The sequence below is a fragment of the Eleutherodactylus coqui genome, chromosome 2 (genome assembly GCF_035609145.1).
Source record: "Eleutherodactylus coqui strain aEleCoq1 chromosome 2, aEleCoq1.hap1, whole genome shotgun sequence".
NCBI classification, from domain to species: domain Eukaryota; kingdom Metazoa; phylum Chordata; class Amphibia; order Anura; family Eleutherodactylidae; genus Eleutherodactylus; species Eleutherodactylus coqui.
The window spans coordinates 332,677,018-332,692,867 of NC_089838.1; the positions used below are offsets into that span (position 1 = coordinate 332,677,018).

Below are 15,850 nucleotides of genomic sequence, written 5' to 3' on the forward strand. Positions count from 1 at the left end.
CACAGCTGAGGTAGTAATGTCGTGCGTAATACAGGTGGGCTTCGGCCCACACTGCATGCCCCAGTCAGACTGGGGTTCTTTACAAGTGGACACATGTAGGTTACACTCCGTGTGCACCTACAGCATGGGTGGCTCCCTGGAACCCACCGGCGGTACACAAAAATATCCCATTGCATTGCCCAACACAGCTGAGGTAGTAATGTCGTGCGTAATACAGGTGGGCTTCGGCCCACACTGCATGCCCCAGTCAGACTGGGGTTCTTTACAAGTGGACACATGTAGGTTACACTCCGTGTGCACCTACAGCATGGGTGGCTCCCTGGAACCCACCGGCGGTACACAAAAATATCCCATTGCATTGCCCAACACAGCTGAGGTAGTAATGTCGTGCGTAATACAGGTGGGCTTCGGCCCACACTGCATGCCCCAGTCAGACTGGGGTTCTTTACAAGTGGACACATGTAGGTTACACTCCGTGTGCACCTACAGCATGGGTGGCTCCCTGGAACCCACCGGCGGTACACAAAAATATCCCATTGCATTGCCCAACACAGCTGAGGTAGTAATGTCGTGCGTAATACAGGTGGGCTTCGGCCCACACTGCATGCCCCAGTCAGACTGGGGTTCTTTACAAGTGGAAACAGATGCATTTATAATTCCCTGTGGACCCACTGCCTGGGTGGGTGCCAGGAAGCCACCGGCGGTACATAGAAATATCCCATTGCATTGCCCAACACAGCTGAGGTAGTAATGTCGTGCGTAATACAGGTGGGCTTCGGCCCACACTGCATGCCCCAGTCAGACTGGGGTTCTTTACAAGTGGACACATGTAGGTTACACTCCGTGTGCACCTACAGCATGGGTGGCTCCCTGGAACCCACCGGCGGTACACAAAAATATCCCATTGCATTGCCCAACACAGCTGAGGTAGTAATGTCGTGCGTAATACAGGTGGGCTTCGCCCACACTGCATGCCCCAGTCTGACTGGGGTTCTTTAGAAGTGGACACATGTAGGTTAAACTCCCTGTGGACCCACTGCCTGGGTGGGTGCCAGGAAGCCACCGGCGGTACATAGAAATATCCCATTGCATTGCCCAACACAGCTGAGGTAACGTCAGCTGGAATGCAGGTGGGCTAAAAATTAATTTGATTACACTGTAGGCGAGGGCCCACAAAAATTGCTGTATCAACAGTACTAATGTACATCCCAAAAATTGGCCATGGCCAGCCAAGAGGGCAGGTGAAACCCATTAATCGCTTTGGTTAATGTGGCTTAAGTGGTAACTAGGCCTGGAGGCAGCCCAGTGTAACGAAAAATTGGTTCAAGTTAAAGTTCCAATGCTTTTAAGCGCATTGAAACTTATAAAAATTGTTCAGAAAAATTATTTGAGTGAGCCTTGGGCCCTAAGAAAAATTGCCCGTTCAGCGTGATTACGTGAGGTTTCAGGAGGAGGAGCAGGAGGAGGAGGAGGAATATTAGACACAGATTGATGAAGCAGAAATGTCCCCGTTTTGGATGGTGAGAGAGAACGTAGCTTTCATCCGCGGGTGCAGCCTACGTATTGCTTACGTATCGCTGCTGTCCGCTGGTGGAGAAGAGAAGTCTGGGGAAATCCAGCCTTTGTTCATCTTGATGAGTGTTAGCCTGTCGGCACTGTCGGTTGACAAGCGGCTACGCTTATCTGTGATGATTCCCCCAGCCGCACTAAACACCCTCTCTGACAAGACGCTAGCCGCAGGACAAGCAAGCACCTCCAGGGCATACAGCGCTAGTTCAGGCCAAGTGTCCAGCTTCGACACCCAGTAGTTGTAGGGGGCAGAGGCGTCACCGAGGATGGTCGTGCGATCGGCTACGTACTCCCTCACCATCCTTTTACAGTGCTCCCGCCGACTCAGCCTTGACTGGGGAGCGGTGACACAGTCTTGGTGGGGAGCCATAAAGCTGGCCAGGCCCTTAAAGACTGTTGCACTGCCTGGGCTGTACATGCTGCTCGATCTCCGCACCTCCCCTGCTACCTTGCCCTCGGTACTGCGCCTTCTGCCACTAGCGCTATCGGCTGGGAATTTTACCATCAGCTTGTCCGCAAGGGTCCTGTGGTATAGCAACACTCTCGAACCCCTTTCCTCTTCGGGAATTAGAGTAGGCAGGTTCTCCTTATAGCGTGGGTCGAGCAGTGTGTACACCCAGTAATCTGTTGTGGCCAGAATGCGTGCAACGCGAGGGTCACGAGAAAGGCATCCTAACATGAAGTCAGCCATGTGTGCCAGGGTACCAGTATGCAACACATGGCTGTCTTCACTAGGAAGATCACTTTCAGGATCCTCCTCCTCCTCCTCCTCCTCAGGCCATACACGCTGAAAGGATGACAGGCAATCAGCCGGTGTACCGTCAGCAGCGGGCCAAGCTGTCTCTTCCCCCTCCTCCTCATCCTCCTCATGCTCCTCCTCCTCCTCCTGTACATGCTGAGAAATAGACAGGAGGGTGCCCTGACTATCCAGCGGCATACTGTCTTCCCCCGCCCCCGTTTCCGAGCGCAAAGCAGCTGCCTTTATGGTTTGCAGGGAATTTCTCAAGATGCATAGCAGAGGAATGGTGACGCTAATGATTGCAGCATCGCCGCTCACCACCTGGGTAGACTCCTCAAAATTACCAAGGACATGGCAGATGTCTGCCAACCAGGCCCACTCTTCTGAAAGGAATTGAGGAGGCTGACTCCCACTGCGCCGCCCATGTTGGAGTTGGTATTCGACTATAGCTCTACGCTGTTCATAGAGCCTGGCCAACATGTGGAGCGTAGAGTTCCACCGTGTGGGCACGTCGCACAGCAGTCGGTGCACTGGCAGCTTAAAGTGATGTTGCAGGGTGCGCAGGGTGGCAGCGTCTGTGTGGGACTTGCAGAAATGTGCGCAGAGCCGGCGCGCCTTTACGAGCAGGTCTGACAAGCGTGGGTAGCTTTTCAGAAAGCGCTGAACCACCAAATTAAAGACGTGGGCCAGGCATGGGACGTGCGTGAGGCTGCCGAGCTGCAGAGCCGCCACCAGGTTACGGCCGTTGTCACACACGACCATGCCCGGTTGGAGGCTCAGCGGCACAAGCCAGCGGTCGGTCTGCTGTGTCAGACCCTGCAGCAGTTCGTGGGCCGTGTGCCTCTTATCGCCTAAGCTGAGTAGTTTCAGCACGGCCTGCTGACGCTTGCCCACCGCTGTGCTGCCACACCGCGCGACACCGACTGCTGGCGACATGCTGCTGCTAACACATCTTGATTGCGAGACAGAGGAGGAGGAGGAGGAGGGTGCTTTAGTGGAGGAAGCATACACCTCCGCAGATACCACCACCGAGCTGGGGCCCGCAATTCTGGGGGTGGGTAGGACGTGAGCGGTCCCAGGCTCTGACTCTGTCCCAGCCTCCACTAAATTCACCCAATGTGCCGTCAGGGAGATGTAGTGGCCCTGCCCGCCTGTGCTTGTCCACGTGTCCGTTGTTAAGTGGACCGTGGCAGTAACCGCGTTGGTGAGGGCGCGTACAATGTTGCGGGAGACGTGGTCGTGCAGGGCTGGGACGGCACATCGGGAAAAGTAGTGGCGACTGGGAACTGAGTAGTGCGGGGCCGCCGCCTCCATGATACTTTTGAAGGACTCCGTTTCCACAACCCTATACGGCAGCATCTCAAGGCTGATGAATTTTGCTATGCGGACGGTTAACGTTTGAGCGTGCGGGTGCGTGGCGGCGTACTTGCGCTTGCGCTCCAACAGTTGCGCAAGCGACGGCTGGACGGTGCACTGAACTACACTGCTGGATGGGGCCGAGGACAGCGGAGATGAGGGTGTGGGTGCAGGCCATGAGGCGGTAGTGCCTGTGTCCTGAGAGGGGGGTTGCATCTCAGTGGCAGGTTGGGGCACAGGGGGAGAGGCAGGGGTGCAAACCGGAGGCGCTGAACGGCCTTCGTCCCACCTTGTGGGGTGCTTGGCCATCATATGTCTGCGCATGGTGGTGGTGGTGAGGCTGTTGGTGTTGGCTCCCCGGCTGAGCTTTGCGCGACAAAGGTTGCACACCACTGTTCGTCGGTCGTCAGGCGTCTCTGTGAAAAACTGCCAGACCTTAGAGCACCTCGGCCTCTGCAGGGTGGCATGGCGCGAGGGGGCGCTTTGGGAAACAGTTGGTGGATTATTCGGTCTGGCCCTGCCTCTTCCCCTGGCCACCGCACTGCCTCTTGCAACCTGCCCTGCTGATGCCCTTGACTCCCCCTCTGAAGACCTGTCCTCCTGAGTAAGCGTTGCACACCAGGTGGGGTCAGTCACCTCATCGTCCTGCTGCTCTTCCTCCGAATCCTCTGTGCGCTGCTCCCTCGGACTTACTGCCCTTACTACTACCTCACTGCAAGACAACTGTGTCTGATCGTCATCGTCCTCCTCACCCACAGAAAGTTGTTGAGACAGTTGGCGGAAGTCCCCAGCCTCTTCCCTCGGACCCCGGGAACTTTCGAATGGTTGGGCATCAGTGACGATAAACTCCTCTGGTGGGAGAGGAACCGCTGCTGCCCAATCTAAGCAGGGGCCCGAGAACAGTTCCAGGGAGTGTTCCCGCTCCTGAGCAGGTGTCATTGTAGTGGAGTGAGGAGGCTGGGGGGAAGGAGGAGCAGCAGACAGAGGATTCGGATTTGCAGCAGTGGACGGCGCAGAACTGTGGCTGGACGATAGGTTGCTCGAAGCACTTTCTGCCATCCAGGACAGGACCTGCTCACACTGCTCATTTTCTAATAACCGTCTCCCGCGTGGACCCATTAATTGGGCGATGAATGTGGGGACGCCAGAAACGTGCCTCTCTCCTAATCGCGCAGCAGTCGGCTGCGACATACCTGGATCAGGAGCTCGGCCTGTGCCCACACCCTGACTTGGCCCTCCGCGTCCTCAGCCGCGTCCACGTCCTCTAGGCCTACCCCTACCCCTCAGCATGCTGTATTACCAGTGATTTGATTTCACAGGCAGGAAATAAATTGGCGCAAGACTGCAGCCAAATATAATTTTTTCCCTTTTTTGAAAACGAAAGGCCCCACTGCCTCTAGTGAATGAATAATCTAAGTTTAATAACTGTGGGTAGCAGAGTTATTAACTCTGGCAGAGCAGGTATTTTTTTTCCCAATTAAGGAAAGCAAATGGCGAAGCCAGGAGTAAAACGTAGCTGGGTGCGTCTGATTTTTAAACGTTGCACTCGCAGCCGACACGTGTCCACCGCCCTTAGGACGGACAGAGGCAGGACAAATACAATTATTTTCAGTTTTTTTCCACCAAAAGGCAGCACTGCGTATATTCAATGAACATGAGAAGTTTAATAACTGTGCTGTGGCCCTGCTAATGTGGCACAGAACGTGAGGGTAGCAGAGTTATTAACTCTGGCAGAGCAGGTATTTTTTTTCCCAATTAAGGAAAGCAAATGGCGAAGCCAGGAGTAAAACGTAGCTGGGTGCGTCTGATTTTTAAACGTTGCACACGCAGCCGACACGTGTCCACCGCCCTTAGGACGGACAGAGGCAGGACAAATACAATTATTTTCAGTTTTTTTCCACCAAAAGGCAGCACTGCGTATATTCAATGAACATGAGAAGTTTAATAACTGTGCTGTGGCCCTGCTAATGTGGCACAGAACGTGAGGGTAGCAGAGTTATTAACTCTGGCAGAGCAGGTATTTTTTTTCCCAATTAAGGAAAGCAAATGGCGAAGCCAGGAGTAAAACGTAGCTGGGTGCGTCTGATTTTTAAACGTTGCACATGCAGCCGACACGTGTCCACCGCCCTTAGGACGGACAGAGGCAGGACAAATACAATTATTTTCAGTTTTTTTCCACCAAAAGGCAGCACTGCGTATATTCAATGAACATGAGAAGTTTAATAACTGTGCTGTGTCCCTGCTAATGTGTCACAGAACGTGAGGGTAGCAGAGTTATTAACTCTGGCAGAGCAGGTATTTTTTTTCCCAATTAAGGAAAGCAAATGGCGAAGCCAGCAGTAAACCGTAGCTGGGTGCGTCTGATTTTTAAAGGTTGCACACGCAGCCGACACGTGTCCACCGCCCTTAGGACGGACAGAGGCAGGACAAATACAATTATTTTCAGTTTTTTTCCACCAAAAGGCAGCACTGCGTATATTCAATGAATAATAACTGTGTTGTGGCCCTGCCTACACAATTCTTTCCCTGCAGTATCAATGGAGGGTGCAATGCTCTGCAGAGGCGATTTTGAGAAGAAAAAAAAAATGTAGCACAGCTAACAGCAGCCTGGACAGTACTGCACACGGATAAATATGGCCCTAGAAAGGACCGTTGAGGTTCTTGAAGGCTACACTCACTCCTAACACTCTCCCTGCCTATGCAGCACTTCTGTCCCTAATGCCGGGTGCAACGCTCTGCAGAGGCGATTTTGAGAAAAAAAATAATTGCCACTGCTAACAGCAGCCAACACACAGCTATCAGTGGCCCTAATAAGGACCTTTGGGGGTCTTGAAGCCTACACTAACTACCAATTCTTTCCCTACAGCAGCTCCGGTACAAACAGCACTGTCCCTCATCTAACTCACACGGCATCTGAGGCGAGCCGCGGGAGGGGCAGACTTTTATATTCGGCGGACACCTGATCACCCCAGCCACTCACAGCAGGGGGGTGGTATAGGGCTGGAACAACACAGGGGGAAGTTGTAATGCCTTCCGTCTTTCAATTGGCCAGAAAAGCGCGTTAACGTCTCAGGGAAGGAAGTGAAAGTAACCCGAACACCGCATGGTGTTCGTTACGAATAACGAACATCCCGAACACCCTAATATTCGCACGAATATCAAGCTCGGACGAACACGTTCGCTCATCTCTAGAATTAACCCATAGCAGGGAGAGACAGAGAGGAGCTATGGGGGAATTAACTCCTAGCAGGGAGAGAGAGCGGGGCTATGGGGAATTAACAGTATATTGTGAATTTCAGAATTAGTCTATTAAGCCCTGCCAAAGGCGAAGTTTAACAGACTGCAATATGTGAAACCTTTGGCATCCCACAACAGTGTCCCAATTGGAGCTAGTTCCAATTTCGGCCACTACAGATGAGTGTCTGCTGTCAGAAACAGCCATTATCTGTACACCATCTCTGACCACCCGCCATATGTGAATCATGGTTATAAAGTGGCTTCAGGAAATTTCCCTGATGACAAACATGCCCAATGTTTTTCTATTTTTCTTTAACTGTGATTATAGAACATTACTAAATATATCATTTTGGTGCTCTGTTGCAGAAGTATTTCAGTCTTCTAATGATCTGTGACACTGGCACAGCAATCGGGCACATAAAGAATTGGCATGATTAGCAGCACCTCACCTCCAACAGGTTGCGCAAGAGTCATAGTCTTTTTCACAATATTCATTTAAGACCGATGCTGAAGGCTCCAACACATATCAGAGCGTGACATACGATACACAATTTATAGAAGCTATAAAGTGTTTGTCTTCAAATAATAAACTAAAATAATAACTTTAAATAAAAGGGTGAAGTCATACGTATATGCAAATAGATTAATTAGCTACACTTAAAATGGATAACTCACTAATAGAGATGAGCGAGCATACTCGTCCGAGCTTGATGCTCGTTCGAGTATTAGGGTGCTCGAGATGCTCGTTACTCGAGACGAGCACCACGCGGTACTCGTCTCGATTAAACGAGCACTGACCATTGAATTCAATGGAGCCCGCAATACAGGCGGCTCCATTAAAAGCAATGGGCTGCCGGCGATCGCGGGATGAATTGTTGGGAAGGGGTTAAATATATAAGCCCTTCCCTGCAATTCATCCAGAAATGTGTAAAAATAAAATATATATATATACTCACCTGGTCCCAGCAGACGGAGTTCAGCGCGGCCAGCGGCAGTCCTCCTGAACTGCTCTGAACAGCTGTGAGTAGTATTCAGCAGCCGGGGATTTAAAATCCCCGCCTGCTGAATGAGCTGCCTCTAATTGGTCACAGCCTGACCAATCAGAGGCAGATTCCACTCACACACCCATTCATGAATTTATGAATGGGTGTGTGACTGCTCCCTCTGATTGGCTCAGAGGGACCAATCAGATGAGAGGCAGCAGTCACACCAGGTGATTATATATATATTTTTTATTTTTACACATTTCTGGATGAATTGCAGGGAAGGGCTTATATGTTTAACCCCTTCCCGACAATTCATCCCGCGATCGCCGGCAGCCCATTGGTTTCAATGGAGCCAGCTGTATTCCCGGCTCCATTGAATTCAATGGGCTAACATCGTTCTGCCGGGACAAGGTGAGTATATTTTTTTTACATTTTTTACACATTTCTGGATGAATTGCAGGGAAGGGCTTATATATTTAAGCCCTTCCCGACAATTCATCCCACGATCGCCAGCAGCCCATTGCTTTCAATGGAGCCGGCTGTATTGCCGGCTCCATTGAATTCAATGGGCTAACATCGTTCTTCTCTGCCACAGCTGTTACAGCTGTGGCAGAGGAGAACGATCTTTATGCTGACAGTGCGGGGAGGGGGGGGGGGTCTCACTCTTGCCACTATTGTGGCTTAATAGTCGGACCTGGGAACTTGAGATGCAGCCCAACATGTAGCCCTTCGCCTGCCCTATCCGTTTCTGTGTCGTTCCCATCACTTTCTTGAATTTCCCAGGTTTTCACAACTGAAAACCTTAGCGAGCATCGGCGATATACAAAAATGCTCGAGTCGCCCATTGACTTCAATGGTGTTCGTTACTCGAAACGAACTCTCGAGCATCACTGAAAGTTCGACTCGAGTAACGAGCACCCGAGCATTTTGGTGCTCGCTCATCTCTACTCACTAACTTATTATTCTTGTCCTTTCTTTTTCTTCAATGCATTGTTTTATAATACCACTCAAGGCCACTGTATAATGTATGGAGCTATCTGCTTCCTGCTCCATAAACTGTTACAGTGGTCCAGAGAACAGCTGATTGGCCAGGATCTTGGCACCCCCACCACTCAGCTATTGATGACGTATCACTGCTGCCAGAAACCACATGAATATTCCAGATCAATTCTGGAAAATGCTCTATGAAAAGCTGAGACAGAAACAGAAATGCACAATGCTATAAGAGAAAAAGCGCCTCATTAATCCGTAAAGCATCGGAGGGAACATTATGGTTTGGAGCTGTGGTGGAGGAGGCATCATGGTTCGTGGCTGCCTTGCTTTGAATTCTGCAAATGAATTCTAAGGTTGATCATAAGATCTTACAGGAGAATGTAAAAGCAGCTGTCTATAACTTCAAGCTAAAGAGATGCAGCAAGACTACGGCACAAACCAAACAAGTAATCAGCTAAGAAGAGTCCTGACCTTAACCCTCTGGAGAGACCTGAAGAGGGCAATGCATGCAAGGCATCCCAGAAATATTAATGAATGGAAATGCAGTTGCATGGCGGAATAGTCCAAAATTCTTCAATTATGTAGAAATCTTATTAGCAGCTACATAAAAAACATTTGGGGGAGGTGATTGCTGCTAAAGCAGGAATTTACAACATATTACATTCAAGGTTTCACTTATTATTTATCTCTATACTGTGAACGTTACTCAATGTGCTCAATAAAAGACATGAACTATAAAACTGTGTGTTTTTAGCTACATTGCATTTGTCTATAGCAATTCTGATAACAATCATACCAAATTTTATTAGTCATCACTGCAGGAATCCAGGGAAGCCACCAGAAAAAAAATTAATAAAGTTATTTTTTTAAGTTATATACGAGATGATGTAAGTTAGAAGTTGGCTGATGGAAGCTGCCGGCATGCCAATGTTGTAACTGCTGGCATCTATAGAATGCATACTGTAGATTGTCTATTGCAGGCTTTAAAGAAAGTCCACCACCTAAATTTTGGCCTAGTATACCAATATACCATTTAGTATTTGATGGTATAAAGAATCCAGCATTACCTTTCTCTTTTTCCAAACTGTCTCCCATACGAAGATATGGATTAATATGATTTTTGCATGTCATATGCTAATTATCTGTCCAATGGGGGTTCGCCTTTGCCAGTGGTCTGGACTTTCTTCCTGCCTATTCTGCTAAAAACCACCCCCTTTCTTATTGAGTGACACCTCTAGCTCTGCCCATTGGAGGAATCATGCATTTCATCTCCAATGTGCTTACACTGCACTGAGAGATCTGACATAAGCTCAGTGACCTGGGCCTGATTGATGTCACACATTTGTGCCATTGTCAGTATGTGCAAGCACATTGGAAGTGGAATGCATCACGTCTCCGGCTGGCACTTAACAGTATATTAGGTTACTAGACCAAAAGTTAGGTGACAGGCTTCCTTAAATGTCACCACTGCTCTAGGAGTTTCTGTGTCTTCATGTTTCACCTCCCAAAAGTCATAAGTGCTTTCCTAATGTCATTATTTCTGAGACAATATATAATGGGGTTAATTAAGGGTGTCATCACAGTGTAAGATAAGGAAAGCAGTTTCCGTACAGCAATAAATTTCCCATGTAGTGGAACCAAATAAATGCAGATCAAGGTTCCATAAAATATAAATACTATAGTCAAATGCGAGCTGCAGGTTGTGAAGGCTTTATGTCGTAGAATGGACTTCATCTTGAGGACTGCACGGACAATGGACCCATAAGAGACCACAATCATGAGTAACGGGAACAGAACTGCAGGAACGCAAATATAGATTTTGAAAGTCTCGATGGTTAAAGTGCTTGAAGTAGAAAGTTGTATTATCGGATCAAGTTCACAAAAGAAGTGATCGATGACATTTGACATTGGAAATCGGAGTCGAGATATATTTATTGTTTGAACTGACATTACTACCAAACTAAAGAGCCACGTCATAGCCACAGATATCAGGCAAAGCATAGGACTCATCAGAGAATGATAATGCAGGGGGCGACAAATTGCCAGATATCTATCATAAGACATCACCGTCAGCAGAAGACATTCTGAAGACTCTGAGAAAGAAAAGAAAAAGAATTGTGCGAGACATTCTGAGAGCAGCATAGAGGATCCATTATTAAGGATCATATGGAGCATGTTAGGGACGATGTCTGAGGTCACTAAGATATCCAACGTTGTGAGCTGTGTCATGAAGAAGTACATGGGGGAGTGGAGGTGCCTGCTATAGGCCACTAGGATTATGACCAAGAGGTTCCCACAGATTGTTGTTAGGTAAATCATGAGAAGAAAGAGAAAAATAACAATTCTGAAGCCACAAAGGCCTGGAAATCCAAGTAGGAGGATAGTGGTATTGTTGTAATCCTCCATTTCAAGTAAATTTAAAATGTTGAATAGTAATGTACTGTACCTGCAGCAGATGTAAGGTAATAACGATGTCAAAAGTCAATAATATTGTATAAAGACTGTTACTGCACATTACTCCTGCATCCCAATTTAAGACAATACTACAATGGCCACCAAGTGCTTAAAAAATGTTTATTTTATGTTCAGTTTTATATGTTACCTAAAAACTTTTTTTTAGAAATGTTTCTCAAATATTGTATGGCTTCACATACATACACACAATAAAGCTACTTTACCTGTCAAATCAATCACCACATACAACTTACTCAAGCAACTCCACCACCAACACCACAAAACTTTTACTGCAGAAAGGTCAATGTAAAGAAAAAATAAAAATGAATCAAGTAAAAATAATAATTCACAACCGCACTACAAAATGACTCACTGGAGGTACACCACAATGCAAAAGCTGTCCTGATGGCTTATGCACTCAAAAATGTTAATTAGGATGGCACCCCACCCCCAATTGAATAAATGATAGATATATATATATATATATATATATATATATATATATATATATATATATATATATATATATATTTACATATATGAAAGCCCTCACTGAATGACTGACTCGCCTCTAATTCTCTAACTTCCCAATGTCATAGAAACATGAAATTTGCCAGGAGCATTCTTTAGATCCCAAATAGGAAAAGTAGATGGATCACAACTCAATTGTTCAATGCTATTTTGCTATTTGCAAAAGGAAGTGCACCCCTATTAATGTAACTAACTTCCTGATGTTGTACAAGACTGAAATTTGTCCTAAGTGAGGAAGATGGGAGGCGTTGCATTACATTCTGCAGAGGGACATCGGTACATGCCGTACGAGGAGAATGTAACCCTCCTCTACGTGTATACATATTTCATTCCTCAGTTCCTTTAAAGTAACCACGACTTCATAAAATTTTCAGTGCAAACAACACCTGTACCAAATTAACCCAGGCGAAGTCAGGTATATCAGCTAGTCTAAAATATATGAAGGAACTGATAGCTGAGGACTGTCCTGATTACTGTAACAGTCTGTGCTTTTAATGGATCACTTTTCTAAATACATTTTTTTATGTAAGCCACTTGGGGTTTGATTATACTCACTTTTCCCTTCTTTTCTTTTTTTTTTTCTTTTTATTTCTTTCTCATTATTTTTCCGTTTTTGTCTTTTTGTATGTTTTCTTTACTTGTTTTGAGAGTGTGTTACATGTGAGGGGAGATATATGCTCAGTCTCTTGATCAGGGGTTAGATATGTTCTAGCCATGTGATTTTACCGTATGGTGCTGGACACTGTCCCTCAATGGACATGCTATTTGGAATTCTTTGTCTATCTATCAGGGGAAATTGACTATTTCACTAAGGACTACGCAGTGCTGCTACCCATGTCTCTGTTTTGTTTTGTATTTTTATGGTTTTACTTGGTATTTTATGATTATCTTTATTTTCAAAGACCAATAAACAGATTAAACTTAAAGTCATTCAGGCAGGTGTGTAATATTTTACATCCAGCTGGATCCTGCTGCAAGTTTTACAATGTACAAATGTAACAAAGTTTATTTTGATATTCATCATACTAAACTATCATTTATGTTGGGATTCCTGGGGAGTAGCAATTAAATAGTTGTGAACAGTCTTAAATAAAGGGTGATCTAATAACATTCCTTTACAGTATTTCCAGATCATGAATGCACCCTATTTTCTCTATTTATGCCATTTTTATTCTTATTGAATGAAGAAGTATGTTTTTGAATGAGCTTCTGAATGATGTGCTTGTATTAGTATGCAAATTACATTTCCACCTTCTTCTCTTTTTTTTCTCCCATTTGAATCACAAGCGCCTACAATATTCTCCCTGTATTTAGGAGTTAGTTAATAAAGCCATTGTTGTAACAATATGAAGCAAACATTATGCAATATCACTTTAGCCAGAAAAATCTATGTAATGTTAAATAACTTGGCGTAAGAAATACAAAATAATTATAGAGGTGTTGCCTTCATTGGCTAACCAGCAGAATTATATTTACAAACTTTCAAGCAACCAGAATGCAACAAACCATAAAGGTCCATAAACCTTGGTCAAAAATAAGCCTGCTAAATTCAAAAACACACCAATTATATGCAGCAGATATTGTGATTTAATTGGAATGAAATATGACTTTGAATAGGGCCGGACCAGAGCTTCATGTTCCATTTATTGTTACCTGCATCAGACAGAAGTTTCCTGTTCTTACAGACCGTTGGCTGTCTTGCTAATCCTAATGACCTAGAGTGTAAGCGTTGTCTTTAATGCCCAAGCTAGCTGGCACTGACTGAGGATCGGTCAGCAGGAGAAGACACCATATGTGGGAGATTCCTTAAATGTATTTCTCATCCTGCAGAGAAGAAGGATTTACTTTTTAAACAGTATCATCAAGTTCTATGAAGCCAACATCACTGGAAAGAAAGGGAAGAAATGCTTACAGATATTCTCTTCAGAACGAGAAACATCTCACAGATATCAAAAAGGAATAAAAAAAAATCAAGATGATGTGCTGTTTTATATAAGCTGGAAAGAAGAAGCCCCACAGGAAAGTACAGTCTGCAGAGTGTGAGAAGGATCTCTCAGGTCATTAAGCAAGGACAATTAGAATATCTAAAGGAAACAAGAATTATTGTAAAATATAGCAAAAAAATATTTCTCTCTTGAACTCATGCATTAATGTATTACCTATTAACTAATACTAAATATATGGTGTGGCCAGCGACCAACATGGAGAGACGCATGTGAGGAGAGCTCCCCAGGGGAAAGACCAAAATCCGAACAAAGTCCTTGCCTTACCAGACTCCTGATGTCCAGAACAACACCAATGGACCTCTAGATTCTGATGGAGGAACTGGACCGCAGCTGAGAGCAATCACAGCATCCTGATACCTATAATAAGATCACGGGCTGAAGTGGAAGGAGAGCAGCGCCAACGGCCTGTTGCTTTCCCGCTCATTGTTTGGCGCCTGAAGTGCCTACCTCCCTGACCCTCCTTACCTGCAGGCCAGATCGGGGCTTGTGTGATCTGTCCCCCCTCATCCAGACACAGCCTACCTTTCTGGGACCCGTGACCTGCTCGGCTACCTCATCAGTGCCGAATCCCCAGGACAACATTCCCCAGGACAAGAAGTGCGGTTCGTCTCTTCACCACCGGAGCTGAACCTCCACTGCAAGACCCAGCCGAAAGCCATGACATACCTGGCCGTCCTGCTGCTGCAAAACCTCCTGCCGTCGCTTTCCTGTGGCGCCCCGCACCCCATAGTGTGCTGACCGCGAGACTGCTCACCGACCCAGACCCGGCCCCGCAAGCCGAGAGACCCATCCTCCCGCCTCCGACGTGGAACAGCTGCTGCGGGATCCCCACCGGAGCCACGGCCAGCCCGATCGCCCCATCTGCATCTCGTCTCTGGGCCACTCCATTTCCGCCGAAAGGCGACATTCAACACCCTCCCAGGACGCTGTGCTTAAAGCCGTCCCCATCTCAGATCCGGCCCTGCAGAGCCGGCAACGAACTGTGAGTAATCAGTGGGGGCTTGCGGACAACACCTTAGACCAGTGGCACTGACCCTTGGAGCTACGAACTTTGGGCAAACAGCCCATAGAAAAAACATCTTATCTCCCTGGATAGCACCCCTTTGCCGCCCACGTCACCACACAATAGCACCCTGGAAAGGGAGGCAGAAGACGGACAGTCCCACTGTATAAATTCTGCACAAGCCGACAAGCCACTGGGCCCATAAGAGACACTGACTTCCCTCGCACTCTAAACTGCGTCTCTGACGCGACAAGGCAGAACCCTATAGCCCTCAGCAGACAGAATCACCACACGGAGCCGACATCGCCCTCCACCTCTACCGTCGTGATCAATCTAAGACCTGGCTAAATCCTGCATAACTGCAACTCAAGCTATTGGATTTCTACCCTCTAACAGTTACTGTAACCGCATAACTATAAGAACTCTATAGTCCTCAACATCTAAATTCTGTGAGAGCCGCATCAAATCATTAGAACCATTATCTTGCCCTTCCCGCAAGTAACAACACTTGGTACCGCCTATACTACGCCGCTCAAGGGGGAAAAGACGGAGAAAAGTCACCTATCTCTATAAACTACTATACTAACTCAACACCTTTCATCATGAGTACACGCGCTAAAAGTGGCTCCACAGCGGAAAAGCTAAAAGAATTCTCCCTCATCGAAACCTCCAATCACACCCCGCAAGCGACGCGACCTACCCAGATGAGAGAGCTTGAAGATGAAGACGGGCAAGCCCCGTAACCAACCATGCGACAACTCCCAGAAGCAATTAATACCTGTAAATCCTCTCTCACCAGTAAGATAGAAGAAATAAAGTCAGACGTCTCCCTGCTAAGACAAGATCTACAGAACATGCAAGACAGAATGCAGGAGATGGAAGACCACATCTCCAACGCAGAAGATTCCCTACGTCCGCTTTCTGCGGCGGTAAAAAAATCCATAAGAATAACAGAATTCTGCCAATCCAAAACAGA

General features: G+C 46.9%; 1 protein-coding gene across 1 annotated transcript; it reads right to left on the reverse strand.

Annotated features, from left to right (window-relative positions):
- Positions 1–10,377: 10,377 nt before the first annotated feature.
- LOC136610344 (olfactory receptor 1468-like) lies at positions 10,378–11,286 on the reverse strand. Its single transcript, XM_066589577.1, has one exon. The coding sequence runs from the start codon at positions 11,284–11,286 to the stop codon at positions 10,378–10,380; it is 909 nt and encodes a 302-aa protein (XP_066445674.1).
- Positions 11,287–15,850: the final 4,564 nt, after the last annotated feature.

Bases quoted from the DNA above. Each gene is read 5' to 3' on its own strand.
- LOC136610344 (XM_066589577.1), bottom strand. From the start codon at position 11,286: ATGGAGGATTACAACAATACCACTATCCTCCTACTTGGATTTCCAGGC.